Here is an 18,840-nt window from a genome sequence, read left to right on the forward strand (position 1 = left end):
GTAGGGTGTCCCATAAGGGGTCCCATAGGGTGTCCCATAGGGTGTTCCATAGGGTGTCCCATAGGGTGTTCCATAGGGGGTCCCATAGGGTGTCCCATAAGGGGTCCCATAGGGTGTCCCATAGGGGATCCCGTAGGGTGTCCCATAAGGGGTCCCATAGGGTGTCCCATAGGGTGTTCCATAGGGTGTCCCATAGGGGGTTCCATAGGGGGTCCCATAGGGTGTCCCATAAGGGGTCCCATAGGGTGTCCCATAGGGGATCCCGTAGGGTGTCCCGTAAGGGGTCCCATAGGGTGTCCCATAGGGTGTTCCATAGGGTGTCCCATAGGGTGTTCCATAGGGGGTCCCATAGGGTGTCCCATAAGGGGTCCCATAGGGGGTCCCATAAGGGGTCCCATAAGGGGTCCCATAGGGTGTCCCATAGGGGATCCCATAGGGTGTCCCATAGGGGGTCCCATAGGGTGTCCCATAAGGGGTCCCATAGGGTGTCCCATAGGGGGTCCCATAGGGTGTCCCATAGGGTGTCCCATAGGGGGTCCCATAGGGGGTCCCATAGGGTGTCCCATAGGGTGTCCCATAGGGTGTCCCATAGGGGGTCCCATAGGGGGTCCCATAGGGTGTTCCATAGGGTGTCCCATAGGGTGTCCCATAAGGGGTCCCATAGCGTGTCCCATAGGGTGTCCCATAGGGTGTCCCATAAGGGGTCCCATAGCGTGTCCCATAGGGTGTCCCATAGGGGGTCCCATAGGGGGTCCCATAGGGGGCCCCCGTCGCGGTCCGTGTGCAGCCGCGGTGCTGATCCCCCGCAGGGCCGCCTGGGGGCGCTGCAGGAGGCGCGCCGGGGGCTGGAGCAGCGCGTGGGGGAGCTGCGCGCAGCCAAGGAGGCGGCCGAGGGGCCCGAGCGAGCGGCCAAGGAGGAGCAGAGGCGGCGCTGGGAGGGTGCGGGGGGGGCGTGATGGGGGCGATGGGGGGGGCTCAGTATGGGGGCTATGGGGGGAGCTCAGTATGGGGGGCTATGGGGGGGGCTCAGTATGGGGGCTATGGGGGGGGCTCAGTATGGGGGCTATGGGGGGAGCTCAGTATGGGGGGCTATGGGGGGGGCTCAGTATGGGGGGCTATGGGGGGGGCTCAGTATGGGGGGCTATGGGGGGCTCTCAGTATGGGGGTCTATGGGGGGGCTCAGTATGGGGGGCTATGGGGGGGGGCTCAGTATGGGGGGGGCTCAGTATGGGGGGCTATGGGGGGTGTCTCCCATTATGGGGGTCTATGGGGGGTGTCCCACTATGGGGGTCATCGCATTATAGGGTTGTATGGGGGGGTTCTCATTATGGGGAGGTTCCATTATGGGGGTCTCTGGGGGGGGGGGGGGCCCTGATGCTTCCCCCCCACCCCGCAGCCGCCACCGCCGAGGCCGCCGCAGCCCAAGAGGCCGCCCGGGCAGACGAGGCCTTCGCGGCGCTGGACACGGATGGGGACGGGCAGTGAGTGAGGGGGGGGGGGGCACAGGGGTTGGGGGGGGGGGGCACCCTGCAGGGATCCCCCCCCCCCCCCCCCTTCATCCTCACCCCCCCCCCAAGGGTGACGCTGGAGGAGCTGCGAGCCAGCCCCTACCTGGACACGGATGGGGATGGAGCCGTCGCTGAGGAGGAGGCCAAGGTGGGACCCCCAAACCCCCCCCAAAACCTCGGGGGGGGGTCCCAGCCATGCCGGAAGTTGCCCCCCCCCCCAATACGTGTCTGTGCGCTGCCCCCCCCAGGCACTGCTGGGGGACCCTGCACCAATGGATGCTGCCACATTCCGGGACCGGCTCTGGGACACCATCAAACATCATCATAAGCCCCAGGTGGGTCTGGGGGGGGGGGGGGCAGAGACCTTTATTGCCCCCCCCCCCCCCGATCTTTTTGTGGGGGGGTCCCTGTGTCTTTGGGATGGGGAGGATGTGTTTGCACTCTCTGGGTTTAGGTAGGTCCTACATTAAGTGCCACGGGGGGGGGGTAGGATGGTTGTTGATGTGTGCCCCCCCCCCCTCATGTTCAGGGCCAAGCTGAGCCCCCCTCGCCCCCCCCTGAGCTCCCCCTGGATGAGTCCCCCCCGGAGGAGGAGGAAGAGGAGGAGGAGGAGGAGGAAGAGGAAGACGATGGCAGCGAAGGCCCTGAGGAGGAGCTGAAGGTGGGGGGGGGCACAACTGCGAACCCCCCCCATGTCCCCCACTTATGGCCCCCCCCACTGACCCCATTCCTCCTTCCAGGTGCCCCCCCCCCAGCACCCCGAGGAGAAAGGGGTTGAGGAGCCCCCCCCGGGCCCCCCCTTGGATGCTGCCACTCAGGCCCTGATTGATGGTAAGGGGGCAGGGGGCTTGGGAGGGTCCATTGCAGGATGGGGGGGGGGGGTGTCCATGGCAGTGGGACCCCCCCTCACCCCGTGCCCCCCCCCCCAGCTGCCCAACGGGCCCGTGAGGAGCTGGAAGAGGCTGAGCGAGCACTGAAGGAGACGGAAGAGTCCATTAGGTGAGGGGGGGGGTGTCACCCCAAATCCCCTCCCAATAAGGAGGGGGTTAAAGGGGATTTGGGGGTGTCCCCCCCCAGTGACACCCCCCCCCCCCCCCCCCCTTTTATCCTGCAGGGCCCTGGAGCAGGAGCTGGGCTTTGACTTCGGCCCCCAGGGCGAGTTCTCCTACCTCTATAACCAGTGCTATGAGCTGGGCACCAGCGAGTAAGGGGGGGTCCGGGGGGGGGTCCCTTGGAGCATGAGAGGTCAATGGGGGGAACATGGAGGGGTCTCTGGCTCATTGTGGGGACCAGAGGGTGATGGAGAACATGGTTTGGACCACTGGGGGGGGGGGAGTCAGAGTGGGGGGACCATGGGGGCAATTGGGGTCCCCCATGCCCCCCCCTTTTGCCCCCCCCCAGGTACATCTATCGCCTCTGCCCCTTCAAACGCGTCTCCCAGAAGCCCAAACACGGCGGCGCCGAAACCAACCTGGGGTGAGGGGCCCCCCCCCCCCACCCCCTTAATGGACCCCCAAGTGTGTCCCCCCCCCTTCATGTGTGTGCACCCCCCCCCCCCCCCCAGGACATGGGGCTCATGGGCTGGCCCCGAGCACGATCGCTTCAGTGCCATGAAGTACGAGCACGGGACCGGCTGCTGGCAGGGCCCCAACCGGGCCACCACGGTGAGGGGGGGGGCCCCACATTGGCCCTTTGGGGTCCCCCCATCCCCTGGGATGTCCTTGTCCTTTTGGGGTGCCCCCATCCCTTAGGGGTCCCCCATCCCCATCCCATTGTCCCCATCCCCTGGGATGTCCTTGTCCTTTTGGGGTGCCCCCATCCCATTGTCCCCATCCCCTGGGATGTCCTTGTCCTTTTGGGGTGCCCCCATCCCATTGTCCACATCCCCTGGGATGTCCTTGTCCTTTTGGGGTGCCCCCATCCCATTGTCCCTATCCCTTAGGGTGTCTTTGTCCCTTTGGGGTATCCCTGTCCCCATCCCATTGTCCCCATCCCTTTGGGGTCCCCCATCCCCTGGGGTGTCCTTATCCCTTCCGGGTATCTCCATCCCATTCCCCCATCCCTGGGCTGTCCCTTTGGAGTTCCCCCATCCTCATCCCATTGTCCCCATCCCATTGTCGTCCGTCCGTCCCCCCCCCCGCAGGTGAAGCTCTCCTGCGGCACCGAGACCGCGGTGACGGCCACCACGGAGCCGAGCCGCTGCGAGTACCTGATGGAGCTGGTGACCCCCGCGGCCTGCCGCAGCCCCCCCCAGCACGAGGACCACGACGAGCTCTGACCATGGGTACCGGCCCCCCCTCTACACAATGACCCCCCCATGGCCATTGCCCCCCCCTTTCACACAATGACCCCCCCCATGGCCATTGCCCCCCCCCTTCACACAATGACCCCCCCATGGCCATAGCCCCCCCCTTCACACAATGACCCCCCCCATGGCCATTGCCCCCCCCTTTCACACAATGACCCCCCCATGGCCATAGCCCCCCCCTTCACACAATGACCCCCCCATGGCCATTGCCCCCCCCCTCTACACAATGACCCCCCCCATGGCCATAGCCCCCCCTCTACACAATGACCCCCCCCATGGCCATTGCCCCCCCCTCTACACAATGACCCCCCCCATGGCCATTGCCCCCCCCCTCTACACAATGACCCCCCCCATGGCCATAGCCCCCCCTCTACACAATGACCCCCCCCATGGCCATTGCCCCCCCCTCTACACAATGACCCCCCCCATGGCCATAGCCCCCCCCTTTCACACAATGACCCCCCCATGGCCATAGCCCCCCCTCTAAACAATGACCCCCCCCATGGCCATAGCCCCCCCCTTCACACAATGACCCCCCCCCATGGCCATAGCCCCCCCCTTCACACAATGACCCCCCCCCATGGCCATAGCCCCCCCCTTTCACACAATGACCCCCCCATGGCCATAGCCCCCCCTCTAAACAATGACCCCCCCATGGCCATAGCCCCCCCCTTTCACACAATGACCCCCCCATGGCCATAGCCCCCCCCTTCACACAGTGACCCCCCCCATGGCCATTGCCCCCTTTGCACAATGGGGGGGGGGGCACTGTCCCTATTGCGGGGGGTGGTGACAACCCCATCCCTGCCTCAGTTTCCCTCTCCCCCATCCCATCAGGAGCCGCCTGGACCCCAGCGCTTCCCAAGGGAAGGGCCCCAGGACACAAGGATGCTGCGACTGAGCCCGGGGGGGGGGTTAAACCCCATTGGGGATGGCGGCGGGGGGGTCACTCTGCAACCAGCATCAATACAAATAAACCCAGGTTTAAAGCCAGGTGCCCCCCCCCCCCCCCCCCCCCCCCCCATCAGAGCTCGTCCCGCGCCGCGCTGCTGAGCGGCGACTGCCGCACGGCGGAATTCCGCGCTTCCCGGCGCAGCTCCGGCTGCTCCCGCATCTTGGGTGAGCGATCCCGAGCCCCATCCCGATCCCGATCCCGATCCGCGCCGGCGGCCGCGTCCCACAGCGCCGAGGTCTCGGTGTCGCTCACGTATCCGGCGTCTCCCGTGTAATGGGTCGGGAAAACCAGGAGCGGCTCGGCGGAAAAGGCCACCAGGTCCCGCTGCGGGAAGTGCTTCGTGTACTCGGTGCTGGGGGAGAGGGAAAAGGTGGGAAAGGGGCGGGAAAGGGGGGGTTCTCCCGCTGGGATGGGGATGTGGGAGGGATGAGGGGATGGCGGCAGATGGGATCCCAAGGGCCAAGGAATGGGCTCTGGAGGGGGAAACGGAGCTGAAGGAGCAGGGAAAACCATGGCCCAGAGGCCGAGATCCATAGGGATGTGCTCCAGAGAGCCCAAGGGAGCAAAGCAACGGAGCCAAAGGAACCATGGCTCAAAGGCCAAGAGATCCATAGGGATGTGCTCCAGAGAGCCCAAGGGAGCAAGGCAACGGAGCCAAAGGAACCATGGCTCAAAGGCCAAGAGATCCATAGGGATGTGCTCCAGAGAGCCCAAGGGAGCAAAGCAACGGAGCCAAAGGAACCATGGCTCAAAGGCCAAGAGATCCATAGGGATGTGCTCCAGAGAGCCCAAGGGAGCAAAGCAACGGAGCCAAAGGAACCATGGCTCAAAGGCCAAGAGATCCATAGGGATGTGCTCCAGAGAGCCCAAGGGAGCAAAGCAACGGAGCCAAAGGAACCATGGCTCAAAGGCCAAGAGATCCATAGGGATGTGCTCCAGAGAGCCCAAGGGAGCAAGGCAACGGAGCCAAAGGAACCATGGCTCAAAGGCCAAGAGATCCATAGGGATGTGCTCCAAAGAGCCCAAGGGAGCAAGGCAACGGAGCCAAAGGAACCATGGCTCAAAGGCCAAGAGATCCATAGGGATGTGCTCCAGAGAGCCCAAGGGAGCAAGGCAACGGAGCCAAAGGAACCATGGCTCAAAGGCCAAGAGATCCATAGGGATGTGCTCCAAAGAGCCCAAGGGAGCAAAGCAACGGAGCCAAAGGAACCATGGCTCAAAGGCCAAGAGATCCATAGGGATGTGCTCCAGAGAGCCCAAGGGAGCAAGGAACCAGCTCCCTGAGGAACCAGCACAGCTCCAATGGGATGTGCGCGAGCATCAGTGCCCAAGGGAGGTGACGGCCGCTCCTGGGGCCGTGTGGCTGTTGTCATCCAGCCCCATCCCCAAGCCCTTCCCGCTCTCCAGCCCCATTCCCAAGCCCTTCCCGCTCTCCAGCCCCATTCCCAAGCCCTTCCCGCTCTCCAGCCCCATTCCCAAGCCCTTCCCGCTCTCCAGCCCCATTCCCAAGCCCTTCCCGCTCTCCAGCCCCATTCCCAAGCCCTTCCCGCTCTCCAGCCCCATTCCCAAGCCCTTCCCGCTCTCCAGCCCCATTCCCAAGCCCTCCCCGCTCTCCAGCCCCATTCCCAAGCCTTCCCCGTTCTCCAGCCCCATTCCCAAGCCCTTCCCGCTCTCCAGCCCCATTCCCAAGGCACTCACAGCGGGTGCTTGTCGAACATGACCGGCAGGAACTCATCCACCGGCAGCAGCTTGGAAAGGGGCTCCGCTGCCAGCAGCTTCCGTGCTCCGCGCAGGGACAGGACGTATCCCAGTGTCCAATAGGAATAATCCGCTTCCACCAGATTCCTGACGCCCGGCACCGCCTTCTCCGGCCGCTCCACCTGCATCCGCTTCCTGCCGATGTAACTGGGGAGGGGGCAAAGCAGCACAAAGGGGTTGGGAACGGCGCTGGGAAGCTCCATGGCTTCCCCCCCCCCCCCCCCCCCCCCCCGTTATCCCGGGATCCTCACATGAGATCCCAAGGGATCCCCTCGGCTTCCAGCTCCTGCATGAGGGTCATGAGGCGGCGCTTGAAGAAGATCTCGAAGCGGAGATCGTCCTCGAACACCACCGACTTCCGGAGCCGCCGCGCCGCGATCTGCGGGAACGGGCATCCCGCTGGGACAAGGGAGCGTTCCCGGCGCTTCCCAAGGGATGAGACCCTGCCCCTCCCTCCTGATGCTCCCCCCCCCTTGGGATTAGGGGTCCGTCCCATTGGGATTTAGGGCTTGTTTCCGCCTTAACATCCGCGCATCCCCTTTGTCGCCGTCAGGATTAGGGCCTCGTCCCCATCGTTCCCAGCCGGATTAGTTCCTTGTCCCCATCCTTCCCAGTAGGATTAAGGCCTCATCCCCATCCCCAGCATCCCCGTTAGGGCTCATCCCCTCCCTTCCCGTCAGGATTAGCGGCTCGTTCCCATCATTCCCATCAGGATTAGAGATTTCTCCTTCCCTACAGCCCCCATTCCCTTCGCTCCCCCTGGGATCAAGGCCCCATTCCCATCGGGATCAGCTCTCACCTCCTGCCAGACGCGGTAATGGCTCAGGAAACATCCCAGCTCCCCCTTGGTGAGCGGGCGCCCGTGGTAGGGATCCCTGTATCCCGGCAGCATCCGGATCCCCAGCGCCTCCACCTCGCTGCTGTTCATGGCCCTGCAACGCTTCCGCCTGCATCCCGGGGCCCATTCCCAAGGGAAAGGGAATGGGAATTCCGGCCCCCCCCCCCCCGGCACTCACTTCCCATCCACGGCCTCCACCAGCTTGCAGGAGATCTCCTGCTCCTGCAGCGTCCGCAGCATCCGCGCCCGGCGCTCGGCGCGGCGCCGCAGGTTGATGAGGAAAACCTGCGGGAAAGCGGGAATGAGCCGGGATGGGGGGGGAGAGCCGGGAAAAACCCCCAAATGTGGGAAAAGGGGGGGGGAAATCCCGAAAATTCGAAAAAGAGGGAAAAAGCCCCCAAACTGCAAGAAAAGGGGGAAAAAATCCCCAAAATTCAAGAAAAGGGGGAAAAAATCCCCAAAATTTAAGAAAAGAGGGAAAAAATCCCCAAAATTTAAGAAAAGGGGGAAAAAATCCCCAAAATTTAAGAAAAGGGGGAAAAAATCCCCAAAATTTAAGAAAAGGGGGAAAAAATCCCCAAAATTCAAGAAAAGGGGGAAAAAATCCCCAAAATTCAAGAAAAGGGGGAAAAAATCCCCAAAATTCAAGAAAAGGGGGAAAAAAATCCCCAAAATTCAAGAAAAGGGGGAAAAAAATCCCCAAAATTCAAGAAAAGGGGGAAAAAAATCCCCAAAATTCAAGAAAAGGGGGAAAAAAATCCCCAAAATTTAAGAAAAGGGGGAAAAAATCCCCAAAATTCAAGAAAAGGGGGAAAAAATCCCCAAAATTTAAGAAAAGGGGGAAAAAATCCCCAAAATTTAAGAAAAGGGGGAAAAAATCCCCAAAATTCAAGAAAAGGGGGAAAAAATCCCCAAAATTCAAGAAAAGGGGGAAAAAAATCCCCAAAATTCAAGAAAAGGGGGAAAAAAATCCCCAAAATTCAAGAAAAGGGGGAAAAAATCCCCAAAATTCAAGAAAAGGGGGAAAAAAATCCCCAAAATTCAAGAAAAGGGGGAAAAAAATCCCCAAAATTCAAGAAAAGGGGGAAAAAATCCCCAAAATTCAAGAAAAGGGGGAAAAAATCCCCAAAATTCAAGAAAAGGGGGAAAAAATCCCCAAAATTCAAGAAAAGGGGGAAAAAATCCCCAAAATTCAAGAAAAAGGGGAAAAAATCCCCAAAATTTAAGAAAAGGGGGAAAAAATCCCCAAAATTCAAGAAAAGGGGGAAAAAATCCCCAAAATTCAAGAAAAGGGGGAAAAAAATCCCCAAAATTCAAGAAAAGGGGGAAAAAAATCCCCAAAATTCAAGAAAAGGGGGAAAAAATCCCCAAAATTCAAGAAAAGGGGGAAAAAAATCCCCAAAATTCAAGAAAAGGGGGAAAAAAATCCCCAAAATTCAAGAAAAGGGGGAAAAAATCCCCAAAATTCAAGAAAAGGGGGAAAAAAATCCCCAAAATTCAAGAAAAGGGGGAAAAAAATCCCCAAAATTCAAGAAAAGGGGGAAAAAATCCCCAAAATTCAAGAAAAGGGGGAAAAAATCCCCAAAATTCAAGAAAAGGGGGAAAAAATCCCCAAAATTCAAGAAAAGGGGGAAAAAATCCCCAAAATTCAAGAAAAAGGGGAAAAAATCCCCAAAATTTAAGAAAAGGGGGAAAAAATCCCCAAAATTCAAGAAAAGGGGGAAAAAATCCCCAAAATTCAAGAAAAGGGGGAAAAAATCCCCAAAATTCAAGAAAAGGGGGAAAAAATCCCCAAAATTTAAGAAAAGGGGGAAAAAATCCCCAAAATTTAAGAAAAGGGGGAAAAAATCCCCAAAATTCAAGAAAAGGAGGAAAAAAATCCCCAAAATTCAAGAAAAGGGGGAAAAAATCCCCAAAATTCAAGAAAAGGGGGAAAAAATCCCCAAAATTCAAGAAAAGGGGGAAAAAAATCCCCAAAATTCAAGAAAAGGGGGAAAAAATCCCCAAAATTTAAGAAAAGGGGGAAAAAAATCCCCAAAATTCAAGAAAAGGGGGAAAAAATCCCCAAAATTCAAGAAAAGGGGGAAAAAATCCCCAAAATTCAAGAAAAGGGGGAAAAAATCCCCAAAATTCAAGAAAAGGGGGAAAAAAATCCCCAAAATTCAAGAAAAGGGGGAAAAAATCCCCAAAATTTAAGAAAAGGGGGAAAAAAATCCCCAAAATTCAAGAAAAGGGGGAAAAAATCCCCAAAATTTAAGAAAAGGGGGAAAAAAATCCCCAAAATTTAAGAAAAGGGGGAAAAAATTCCCAAAATTTAAGAAAAGGGGGAAAAAATCCCCAAAATTCAAGAAAAGGGGGAAAAAAATCCCCAAAATTCAAGAAAAGGGGGAAAAAATCCCCAAAATTTAAGAAAAGGGGGAAAAAATCCCCAAAATTTAAGAAAAGGGGGAAAAAAATCCCCAAAATTTAAGAAAAGGGGGAAAAAATCCCCAAAATTCAAGAAAAGGGGGAAAAAATCCCCAAAATTCAAGAAAAGGGGGAAAAAAATCCCCAAAATTCAAGAAAAGGGGGAAAAAATCCCCAAAATTTAAGAAAAGGGGGAAAAAAAACCCCAAAATTTAAGAAAAGGGGGAAAAAATCCCCAAAATTCAAGAAAAGGGGGAAAAAAAATCCCCAAAATTCAAGAAAAGGGGGAAAAAATCCCCAAAATTCAAGAAAAGGGGGAAAAAAATCCCCAAAATTTAAGAAAAGGGGGAAAAAATCCCCAAAATTCAAGAAAAGGGGGAAAAAATCCCCAAAATTCAAGAAAAGGGGGAAAAAATCCCCAAAATTCAAGAAAAGGGGGAAAAAATCCCCAAAATTCAAGAAAAGGGGGAAAAAAAATCCCCAAAATTCAAGAAAAGGGGAAAAAAATCCCCAAAATTCAAGAAAAGGGGGAAAAAAATCCCCAAAATTTAAGAAAAGGGGGAAAAAATCCCCAAAATTCAAGAAAAGGGGGAAAAAATCCCCAAAATTCAAGAAAAGGGGGAAAAAATCCCCAAAATTCAAGAAAAGGGGGAAAAAATCCCCAAAATTCAAGAAAAGGGGGAAAAAATCCCCAAAATTCAAGAAAAGGGGGAAAAAAATCCCCAAAATTCAAGAAAAGGGGGAAAAAATCCCCAAAATTCAAGAAAAGGGGGAAAAAATCCCCAAAATTTAAGAAAAGGGGGAAAAAATCCCCAAAATTTAAGAAAAGGGGGAAAAAATCCCCAAAATTTAAGAAAAGGGGGAAAAAATCCCCAAAATTCAAGAAAAGGGGGAAAAAATCCCCAAAATTCAAGAAAAGGGGGAAAAAATCCCCAAAATTCAAGAAAAGGGGGAAAAAATCCCAAAAATTCAAGAAAAGGGGGGAAAAATTCCCAAAAATTCAAGAAAAGGGAAAAAAACTCAAAAAAAAAATCAAGAAAAAGGGGGGAAAAACCCCAAAAAACCACAGAAATGGGGAAAAACCCCAAAAATTCAAGAAAAGGGGAAAAAAAACCCCAAAAAATTCAAGAAAAAGGGAAAAAAAATCCCCCAAAATCAAGAAAATGGGAAAAATAGGCAAGAATTCAAGAAAAAGGGCGAAACGCCCCCAAATCCATGGGACAACCCCCCCCCCCCCCCGCCCCCCATTCCCAAATCCCATGGGGGGAGATCCCACAGATCCCGGAGGGGCTGGAGCCGAGCTCCTGCGGAAGGACCCAAGCCCCAAAGAGGGGTGGGGGGGGCAGGACCCCCCCCAAACCCCCCCGGAGATGGGGGGGACCCCCCCGAATCCTCACCTCATCGAACCCCATCTTGTCGGGGACCTTGGGGGGGACCCAGACGTGGGGGGACGGCTCCGCCGGGGGGTTCTTCACTGGGAGGATGAAGGATGCTCCATAGGGATCCGCTCCCTAGGGATCCGCTCCCTAGGGAACCGCTCCCTAGGGAGCTGGGGGGGGGCCAGGCTCACCCATGATCTCCAGCAGGACGTGCAGGAAGCTCTCGGCCTCATCCTGCAGGGTGCTGTGCGAGCGCAGCGGCACCGGCAGGAAGCCGTAAACTTCCCGGTTGCAGATGAACATCTGGACCTCTGGGAGCAAGGAGGGATCGGGATCAGGATCGGGATCAGGATCGGGGCCCCGTGGGATGCTCTGAGCCCGAATCATCCCCCCCCCCCGGACACTGAAACACAAAGCGCTTGTCCATGGGAGCAGCACCGGGAACAGCCGCCTTCCCGCGCATGGATCGGGAGGGGAACATTCCCAGTCTGGGGAAAACCCCGTGGTTTTAGGAGGTGGCAAAAGCCGGAGCCGCCATTCCCACGAGGAAAAGGCAAGGGGCGATGGGCACAGCTTATTCCCAGGGAGATTCCCATGGGACAGCTCCAAGGCTAAGCCAGGCCCCAGCAGCACTTGGAGAGGAGGCGGCTCCGGGGGGACCCCACTGCTCCCTGCAGGAGGATGGGGAGGCGGGAATTGGGCTCTGCTCCCAGGAACACGGGATGGGATGAGAGGGAACGGCCCCGAGCTGAGCCAGGGGAGGTTTGGATGGGGACTGGGAAGAGCTGATCCCGAGAGGATGCTCGGGGTTGGAATGGGAGGGAAGCGTTCCCAAGCCATGGAACCGGGGCCCGAACTTGCTGCTCTCCAAGCTCTTTTCCAACCCAGCTGATCCCATGATCCTGTGAGTCCCTGATCCCATGACTCCCTGATTCCATGGCTCCCTGATCCCATAATTCCGTGATCCCATGATTCCCTGACTCCTTGATTCAATGATCCCGTGATTCCCTGATCCCATAACTCCGTGACATCACGATCCCACGCATCCGTGATCCCACGATCCCCTGACCCTGCGATTCCCTGATCCCATGACTACGATCTCCTGATCTCGATCCCTGCTCCCATCCTTCCCTGCTCCCGTGACTCCCGGCTCCCGCTCTCACCGGCCCGGCGGCAGGCGAAGGCGAAGGCGATGATGTCGTCCAGGGGCCAGGTGTAGTCGGGGCCGGGCGGGTGGAAGCGGAGCGCGGCGGCGGCGGCGCGGCGCAGGTCCAGCAGGAAGGTCGAGTGCACCATGGGCACGGCGAAGCAGCCGCGGCGCTCCCGGCGCCGCACCGGCAGGTACAGGGGCGTGCGGCGGTAATAACCCTGCGGGCACAGGGACCCAGGGGTGAGAGCCACAGGTGGGACCCAGGGGACCCCCGTACCCAGATGCGGTACCCAAAGGATGCGGCCCCAGCTGTGGTACCCAAAGGATGCGGTACCCAAAGGATGCGGCCCCAGCTGTGGTACCCAAAGGATGTGGTACCCAAAGGATGCGGTACCCAAAGGATGCGGCCCCAGCTGTGGTACCCAAAGGATGCGGTACCCAAAGGATGCGGCCCCAGCTGTGGTACCCAAAGGATGCGGTACCCAAGGATGTGGCCCCAGCTGTGGTACCCAAAGGATGTGGTACCCAAAGGATGCGGTACCCAAAGGATGCGGCCCCAGCTGTGGTACCCAAAGGATGCGGTACCCAAAGGATGCGGCCCCAGCTGTGGTACCCAAAGGATGCGGTACCCAAAGGATGCGGCCCCAGCTGTGGTACCCAAAGGATGCGGTACCCAAAGGATGCGGCCCCAGCTGTGGTACCCAAAGGATGTGGTACCCAAAGGATGTGGCCCCAGCTGTGGTACCCAAAGGATGCGGTACCCAAAGGATGTGGCCCCAGCTGTGGTACCCAAAGGATGCGGTACCCAAGGATGTGGCCCCAGCTGTGGTACCCAAAGGATGTGGTACCCAAAGGATGCGGCCCCAGCTGTGGTACCCAAAGGATGCGGTACCCAAGGATGTGGCCCCAGCTGTGGTACCCAAAGGATGTGGTACCCAAAGGATGTGGCCCCAGCTGTGGTACCCAAAGGATGTGGTACCCAAAGGATGCGGCCCCAGCTGTGGTACCCAAAGGATGCGGTACCCAAAGGATGTGGTACCCAAAGGATGTGGTACCCAAAGGATGCGGCCCCAGCTGTGGTACCCAAAGGATGCGGTACCCAAAGGATGTGGTACCCAAAGGATGCGGCCCCAGCTGTGGTACCCAAAGGATGCGGTACCCAAGGATGTGGCCCCAGCTGTGGTACCCAAAGGATGCGGTACCCAAAGGATGCGGTACCCAAGGATGTGGCCCCAGCTGTGGTACCCAAAGGATGTGGTACCCAAAGGATGCGGCCCCAGCTGTGGTACCCAAAGGATGTGGTACCCAAAGGATGTGGCCCCAGCTGTGGTACCCAAAGGATGTGGTACCCAAAGGATGCGGCCCCAGCTGTGGTACCCAAAGGATGTGGTACCCAAAGGATGCAGCCCCAGCTGTGGTACCCAAAGGATGCGGTACCCAAAGGATGCGGCCCCAGCTGTGGTACCCAAAGGATGTGGTACCCAAAGGATGTGGCCCCAGCTGTGGTACCCAAAGGATGTGGTACCCAAAGGATGCGGCCCCAGCTGTGGTACCCAAAGGATGCGGTACCCAAAGGATGTGGTACCCAAAGGATGCGGCCCCAGCTGTGGTACCCAAAGGATGCGGTACCCAAAGGATGTGGTACCCAAAGGATGCGGCCCCAGCTGTGGTACCCAAAGGATGCGGTACCCAAAGGATGCGGCCCCAGCTGTGGTACCCAAAGGATGTGGTACCCAAGGATGTGGCCCCAGCTGTGGTACCCAAAGGATGCGGTACCCAAAGGATGCGGTACCCAAAGGATGTGGCCCCAGCTGTGGTACCCAAAGGATGCGGTACCCAAGGATGTGGCCCCAGCTGTGGTACCCAAAGGATGCGGTACCCAAAGGATGCGGCCCCAGCTGTGGTACCCAAAGGATGCGGTACCCAAGGATGTGGCCCCAGCTGTGGTACCCAAAGGATGTGGTACCCAAAGGATGCGGCCCCAGCTGTGGTACCCAAAGGATGTGGTACCCAAAGGATGCGGCCCCAGCTGTGGTACCCAAAGGATGCGGTACCCAAAGGATGCGGCCCCAGCTGTGGTACCCAAAGGATGTGGTACCCAAAGGATGTGGCCCCAGCTGTGGTACCCAAAGGATGCGGTACCCAAAGGATGCGGCCCCAGCTGTGGTACCCAAAGGATGTGGTACCCAAAGGATGTGGCCCCAGCTGTGGTACCCAAAGGATGTGGTACCCAAAGGATGCGGCCCCAGCTGTGGTACCCAAAGGATGCGGTACCCAAAGGATGTGGTACCCAAAGGATGCGGCCCCAGCTGTGGTACCCAAAGGATGCGGTACCCAAAGGATGTGGTACCCAAAGGATGCGGCCCCAGCTGTGGTACCCAAAGGATGCGGTACCCAAAGGATGCGGCCCCAGCTGTGGTACCCAAAGGATGTGGTACCCAAGGATGTGGCCCCAGCTGTGGTACCCAAAGGATGCGGTACCCAAAGGATGCGGTACCCAAAGGATGTGGCCCCAGCTGTGGTACCCAAAGGATGCGGTACCCAAGGATGTGGCCCCAGCTGTGGTACCCAAAGGATGCGGTACCCAAAGGATGCGGCCCCAGCTGTGGTACCCAAAGGATGCGGTACCCAAGGATGTGGCCCCAGCTGTGGTACCCAAAGGATGCGGTACCCAAGGATGTGGCCCCAGCTGTGGTACCCAAAGGATGCGGTACCCAAAGGATGCGGCCCCAGCTGTGGTACCCAAAGGATGTGGTACCCAAAGGATGCGGCCCCAGCTGTGGTACCCAAAGGACGTGGTACCCAAAGGATGCGGCCCCAGCTGTGGTACCCAAAGGATGCGGTACCCAAGGATGCGGCCCCAGCTGTGGTACCCAAAGGATGTGGTACCCAAAGGATGCGGCCCCAGCTGTGGTACCCAAAGGATGTGGTACCCAAAGGATGCGGCCCCAGCTGTGGTACCCAAAGGATGTGGTACCCAAAGGATGCGGTACCCAAAGGATGCGGCCCCAGCTGTGGTACCCAAAGGATGCGGTACCCAAGGATGTGGCCCCAGCTGTGGTACCCAAAGGATGCGGTACCCAAAGGATGCGGTACCCAAGGATGTGGCCCCAGCTGTGGTACCCAAAGGATGTGGTACCCAAAGGATGCGGCCCCAGCTGTGGTACCCAAAGGATGTGGTACCCAAAGGATGCGGCCCCAGCTGTGGTACCCAAAGGATGCGGTACCCAAAGGATGCGGCCCCAGCTGTGGTACCCAAAGGATGTGGTACCCAAAGGATGCGGCCCCAGCTGTGGTACCCAAAGGATGTGGTACCCAAAGGATGTGGTACCCAAAGGATGCGGCCTCAGCTGTGGTACCCAAAGGACCAGCCCCAGCTGTGGTACCCAAAGGATGCGGCCCCAGCTGTGGTACCCAAAGGATGTGGTACCCAAAGGATGCGGCCCCAGCTGTGGCCCCAGCGCCCGTGCCGCCTCACCTGCGCCGTCATCCCGCACCAGAAGTTGGAATAAGCCGCGCGCGAGTCCAGCATCGGCGCCACCAGCGTCTTGTTCTCGGCCATCAGCAGCCCCAGCGTGTCGGGGTTGGTGAGGACGTTGTCAGCGTCCAGGAACTGCCCCACAGCACCCAAAGGGAGGTGTCAGCACCCATGGGTGCTCTGTGACCCCCCCCGTCGCCATGTGCCGGGCCCCCCCCTCACCAGCAGGTAATCGGACCACGCAGCGCGCGCGGCCTCCAGCGCCGCCTGACGCAGCCTCATGACGTGCTCGTAGCGCATGGGGGACCAGTGCTTGGGCCCCTCCTCGTCGGGGTAGGAGCTATGGGGGGGGACGGGACACAAGGGGAGGGGGGCCGGGGGTCCCCCATCAGCACCCACTGAGGCACCCTGAGAACCAAGGGGGGGCCATGGGGATCCCCCCCAAAACTTGGGCACCCACTGGGATCCTGACCCCAAACCTGGGCACCTGAACCCATGGGGACCCCAACCCTGCGCACCTGAACCCATGGGGACCCCAACCCTGCGCACCTGAACCCATGGGGACCCCAAACTTGGGCACCTGAACCCATGGGGACCCCAAACCTGGGCACCTGAACCCATGGGGACCCCAAACCTGGGCACCTGAACCCATGGGGACCCCAAACCTGGGCACCTGAACCCATGGGGACCCCAACCCTGTGCACCTGAACCCATGGGGACCCCAACCCTGCGCACCTGAACCCATGGGGACCCCAACCCTGGGCACCTGAACCCATGGGGACCCCAACCCTGGGCACCTGAACCCATGGGGACCCCAAACCTGGGCACCTGAACCCATGGGGACCCCAACCCTGGGCACCTGAACCCATGGGGACCCCAAACCTGGGCACCTGAACCCATGGGGACCCCAAACCTGGGCACCTGAACCCATGGGGACCCCAACCCTGGGCACCTGAACCCATGGGGACCCCAAACTTGGGCACCTGAACCCATGGGGACCCCAACCCTGCGCACCTGAACCCATGGGGACCCCAAACCTGGGCACCTGAACCCATGGGGACCCCAAACTTGGGCACCTGAACCCATGGGGACCCCAAACCTGGGCACCTGAACCCATGGGGACCCCAACCCTGCGCACCTGAACCCATGGGGACCCCAACCCTGCGCACCTGAACCCATGGGGACCCCAACCCTGGGCACCTGAACCCATGGGGACCCCAACCCTGGGCACCTGAACCCATGGGGACCCCAAACTTGGGCACCTGAACCCATGGGGACCCCAACCCTGCGCACCTGAACCCATGGGGACCCCAACCCTGGGCACCTGAACCCAAGGGGACCCCAACCCTGGGCACCTGAACCCATGGGGACCCCAACCCTGCGCACCTGAACCCATGGGGACCCCAAACTCTTCCACCCCCATCCCATGGGGACCCCACACTCGGCCCCCCCATCCCATGAGGACCCCAAACCTGGGCACCCCCATCCCATGGGGCACCCCCGAGCCCCGCTCACGCCGGCTCCTCCAGGGGCCTCCACTCCACGCGGTGGTAGAGGCCGCGCATGCGCAGCAGCCACTCCCGCAGCAGCGCCGTGGTGTTGTCCACGCTGTGGTCCGCGGCCACCCTGCGCGGCGCAGGCTCCAACCCGGGCCGGGGCTCCCCCGGGGCCCTGCGCCCCCTCCCGCTGCCCCGGAGCCCCCTCACGGCCCCGTCCCTCCCGTTACCCGCGGTCCCCGGGTCCCGTTTCCCCGGGTCCCCATGCCCCATTGCCCGCCCATGCCCCGGTGTTCCCGTGTCCCGCTATCCCGGTGCGCTCCCCCCATGTCCCCGTCCCTCCCATCCCCCGCTGTCCCCATGTCCCGTTTCCCGTGTCCCGCTATCCCGGTGCACCCCCCTATGTCCCGTCCCTCCCATCCCATGGTGTCTCCATGTCCCATTCCTCCCGTGTCCCGGTACCCCGGTACCTCCCGTCCCCCATGTCCCCCTGTCCCGTTCCCCCCTGTCCCGTTCCCCCCTGTCCCGTTCCCCCCTGTCCCGTTCCCCCCCTGTCCCGTTCCCCCCCGTCCCGTTCCCCCCCTGGCCCGTTCCCCCCCTGGCCCGTTCCCCCCCTGTCCCGTTCCCCCCTGTCCCGTTCCCCCCCTGTCCCGTTCCCCCCCTGTCCCGTTCCCCCCCTGTCCCGTTCCCCCCTGTCCCGTTCCCCCCCTGTCCCGTTCCCCCCTGTCCCGTTCCCCCCTGTCCCGTTCCCCCCCTGTCCCGTTCCCCCCCCGTCCCGTTCCCCCCCGTCCCGTTCCCCCCCTGGCCCGTTCCCCCCCTGGCCCGTTCCCCCCCTGGCCCGTTCCCCCCTGTCCCGTTCCCCCCCTGTCCCGTTCTCCCCCTGTCCCGTTCCCCCCCTGTCCCGTTCCCCCCGTCCCGTTCCCCCCATGGCCCGTTCCCCCCATGGCCCGTTCCCCCCATGGCCCGTTCCCCCCTGTCCCGTTCCCCCCCTGTCCCGTTCCCCCCCTGTCCCGTTCCCCCCCTGTCCCGTTCCCCCCTGTCCCGTTCCCCCCCTGTCCCGTTCTCCCCCTGTCCCGTTCCCCCCTGTCCCGTTCCCCCCCTGTCCCGTTCTCCCCCTGTCCCGTTCCCCCCCTGTCCCGTTCCCCCCCTGTCCCGTTCCCCCCTGTCCCGTTCTCCCCCTGTCCCGTTCCCCCCCTGTCCCGTTCCCCCCCTGTCCCGTTCCCCCCATGTCCCGTTCCCCCCATGTCCCGTTCCCCCCTGTCCCGTTCCCCCCTGTCCCGTTCCCCGCTATCCCGGCTCCCCCCCTCACCACAGCGCGGTCCGCTCCTTGGGGTGCCTCAGCCGCTCCAGGGCTCCGAGCGTGGCGGGCAGCGCATGCGCCGCGTTCCGCGCCAGCAGCGCCACCGTCACCCGCGGCGGCAGCAGCGGCGACTCCGGGCTCCAGCGCTCCTCGGGAAAGTACCCGCGGGCCCCGGGACCGGGGCCGGGCCCCGACCCCAGCGCCAGCACCAGCAGCACCAGCGGCCACGGCCCCGCCGCCATCATGGGCCGCGGCTCCGCCCCC

At 59.9% G+C, this 18,840-nt stretch overlaps 2 protein-coding genes across 2 annotated transcripts; one reads left to right on the forward strand and one right to left on the reverse strand.

Annotated features, from left to right (window-relative positions):
• The first annotated feature begins 1,301 nt into the window (after positions 1-1,301).
• PRKCSH (PRKCSH beta subunit of glucosidase II) lies at positions 1,302-4,802 on the forward strand. The gene is made up of 11 exons (XM_080636257.1): positions 1,302-1,481; positions 1,578-1,656; positions 1,757-1,843; positions 2,038-2,169; positions 2,249-2,339; positions 2,438-2,507; positions 2,623-2,712; positions 2,910-2,984; positions 3,073-3,172; positions 3,652-3,792; positions 4,654-4,802. Exons 1-10 carry the CDS (start codon positions 1,375-1,377, stop codon positions 3,784-3,786), a joined length of 966 nt encoding a protein of 321 aa, XP_080492383.1. The 5' UTR covers positions 1,302-1,374; the 3' UTR covers positions 3,787-3,792; positions 4,654-4,802.
• A 3-nt stretch (positions 4,803-4,805) lies between these two features.
• On the reverse strand, positions 4,806-18,717 carry COLGALT1 (collagen beta(1-O)galactosyltransferase 1). The gene is made up of 12 exons (XM_080636247.1): positions 18,586-18,717; positions 17,296-17,406; positions 16,003-16,120; positions 15,781-15,915; positions 12,316-12,520; positions 11,344-11,463; positions 11,171-11,247; positions 7,546-7,652; positions 7,329-7,461; positions 6,781-6,908; positions 6,470-6,676; positions 4,806-5,123 (listed from the first exon to the last, which is right to left on the reverse strand). The coding sequence occupies exons 2-12, from the start codon at positions 17,343-17,345 to the stop codon at positions 4,841-4,843; spliced, it is 1,563 nt and encodes a 520-aa protein (XP_080492373.1). The 5' UTR covers positions 17,346-17,406; positions 18,586-18,717; the 3' UTR covers positions 4,806-4,840.
• Positions 18,718-18,840: the final 123 nt, after the last annotated feature.

Source organism: Psittacula echo (assembly GCF_963264785.1).
Source record: "Psittacula echo genome assembly, chromosome: 30".
NCBI classification, from domain to species: Eukaryota; Metazoa; Chordata; class Aves; order Psittaciformes; family Psittacidae; genus Psittacula; species Psittacula echo.

Excerpts from the sequence above, each read along its gene's own strand:
- PRKCSH (XM_080636257.1), top strand. The coding sequence starts at position 1,375 with ATGCTTCCCCCCCACCCCGCAGCCGCCACCGCCGAGGCCGCCGCAGCC. Across the intron at positions 1,844-2,037 it reads AACATCATCATAAGCCCCAG|GGCCAAGCTGAGCCCCCCTC; the intron begins GTGGGTCTGGGG and ends CCTCATGTTCAG. Across the intron at positions 2,985-3,072 it reads GGCGCCGAAACCAACCTGGG|GACATGGGGCTCATGGGCTG; the intron begins GTGAGGGGCCCC and ends CCCCCCCCCCAG.
- COLGALT1 (XM_080636247.1), bottom strand. The coding sequence starts at position 17,345 with ATGCGCGGCCTCTACCACCGCGTGGAGTGGAGGCCCCTGGAGGAGCCG. Across the intron at positions 16,121-17,295 it reads AGGCCCCTGGAGGAGCCGGC|CTCCTACCCCGACGAGGAGG; the intron begins GTGAGCGGGGCT and ends CCCCCCCCATAG. Across the intron at positions 6,909-7,328 it reads ATTACCGCGTCTGGCAGGAG|ATCGCGGCGCGGCGGCTCCG; the intron begins GTGAGAGCTGAT and ends CCGTTCCCGCAG.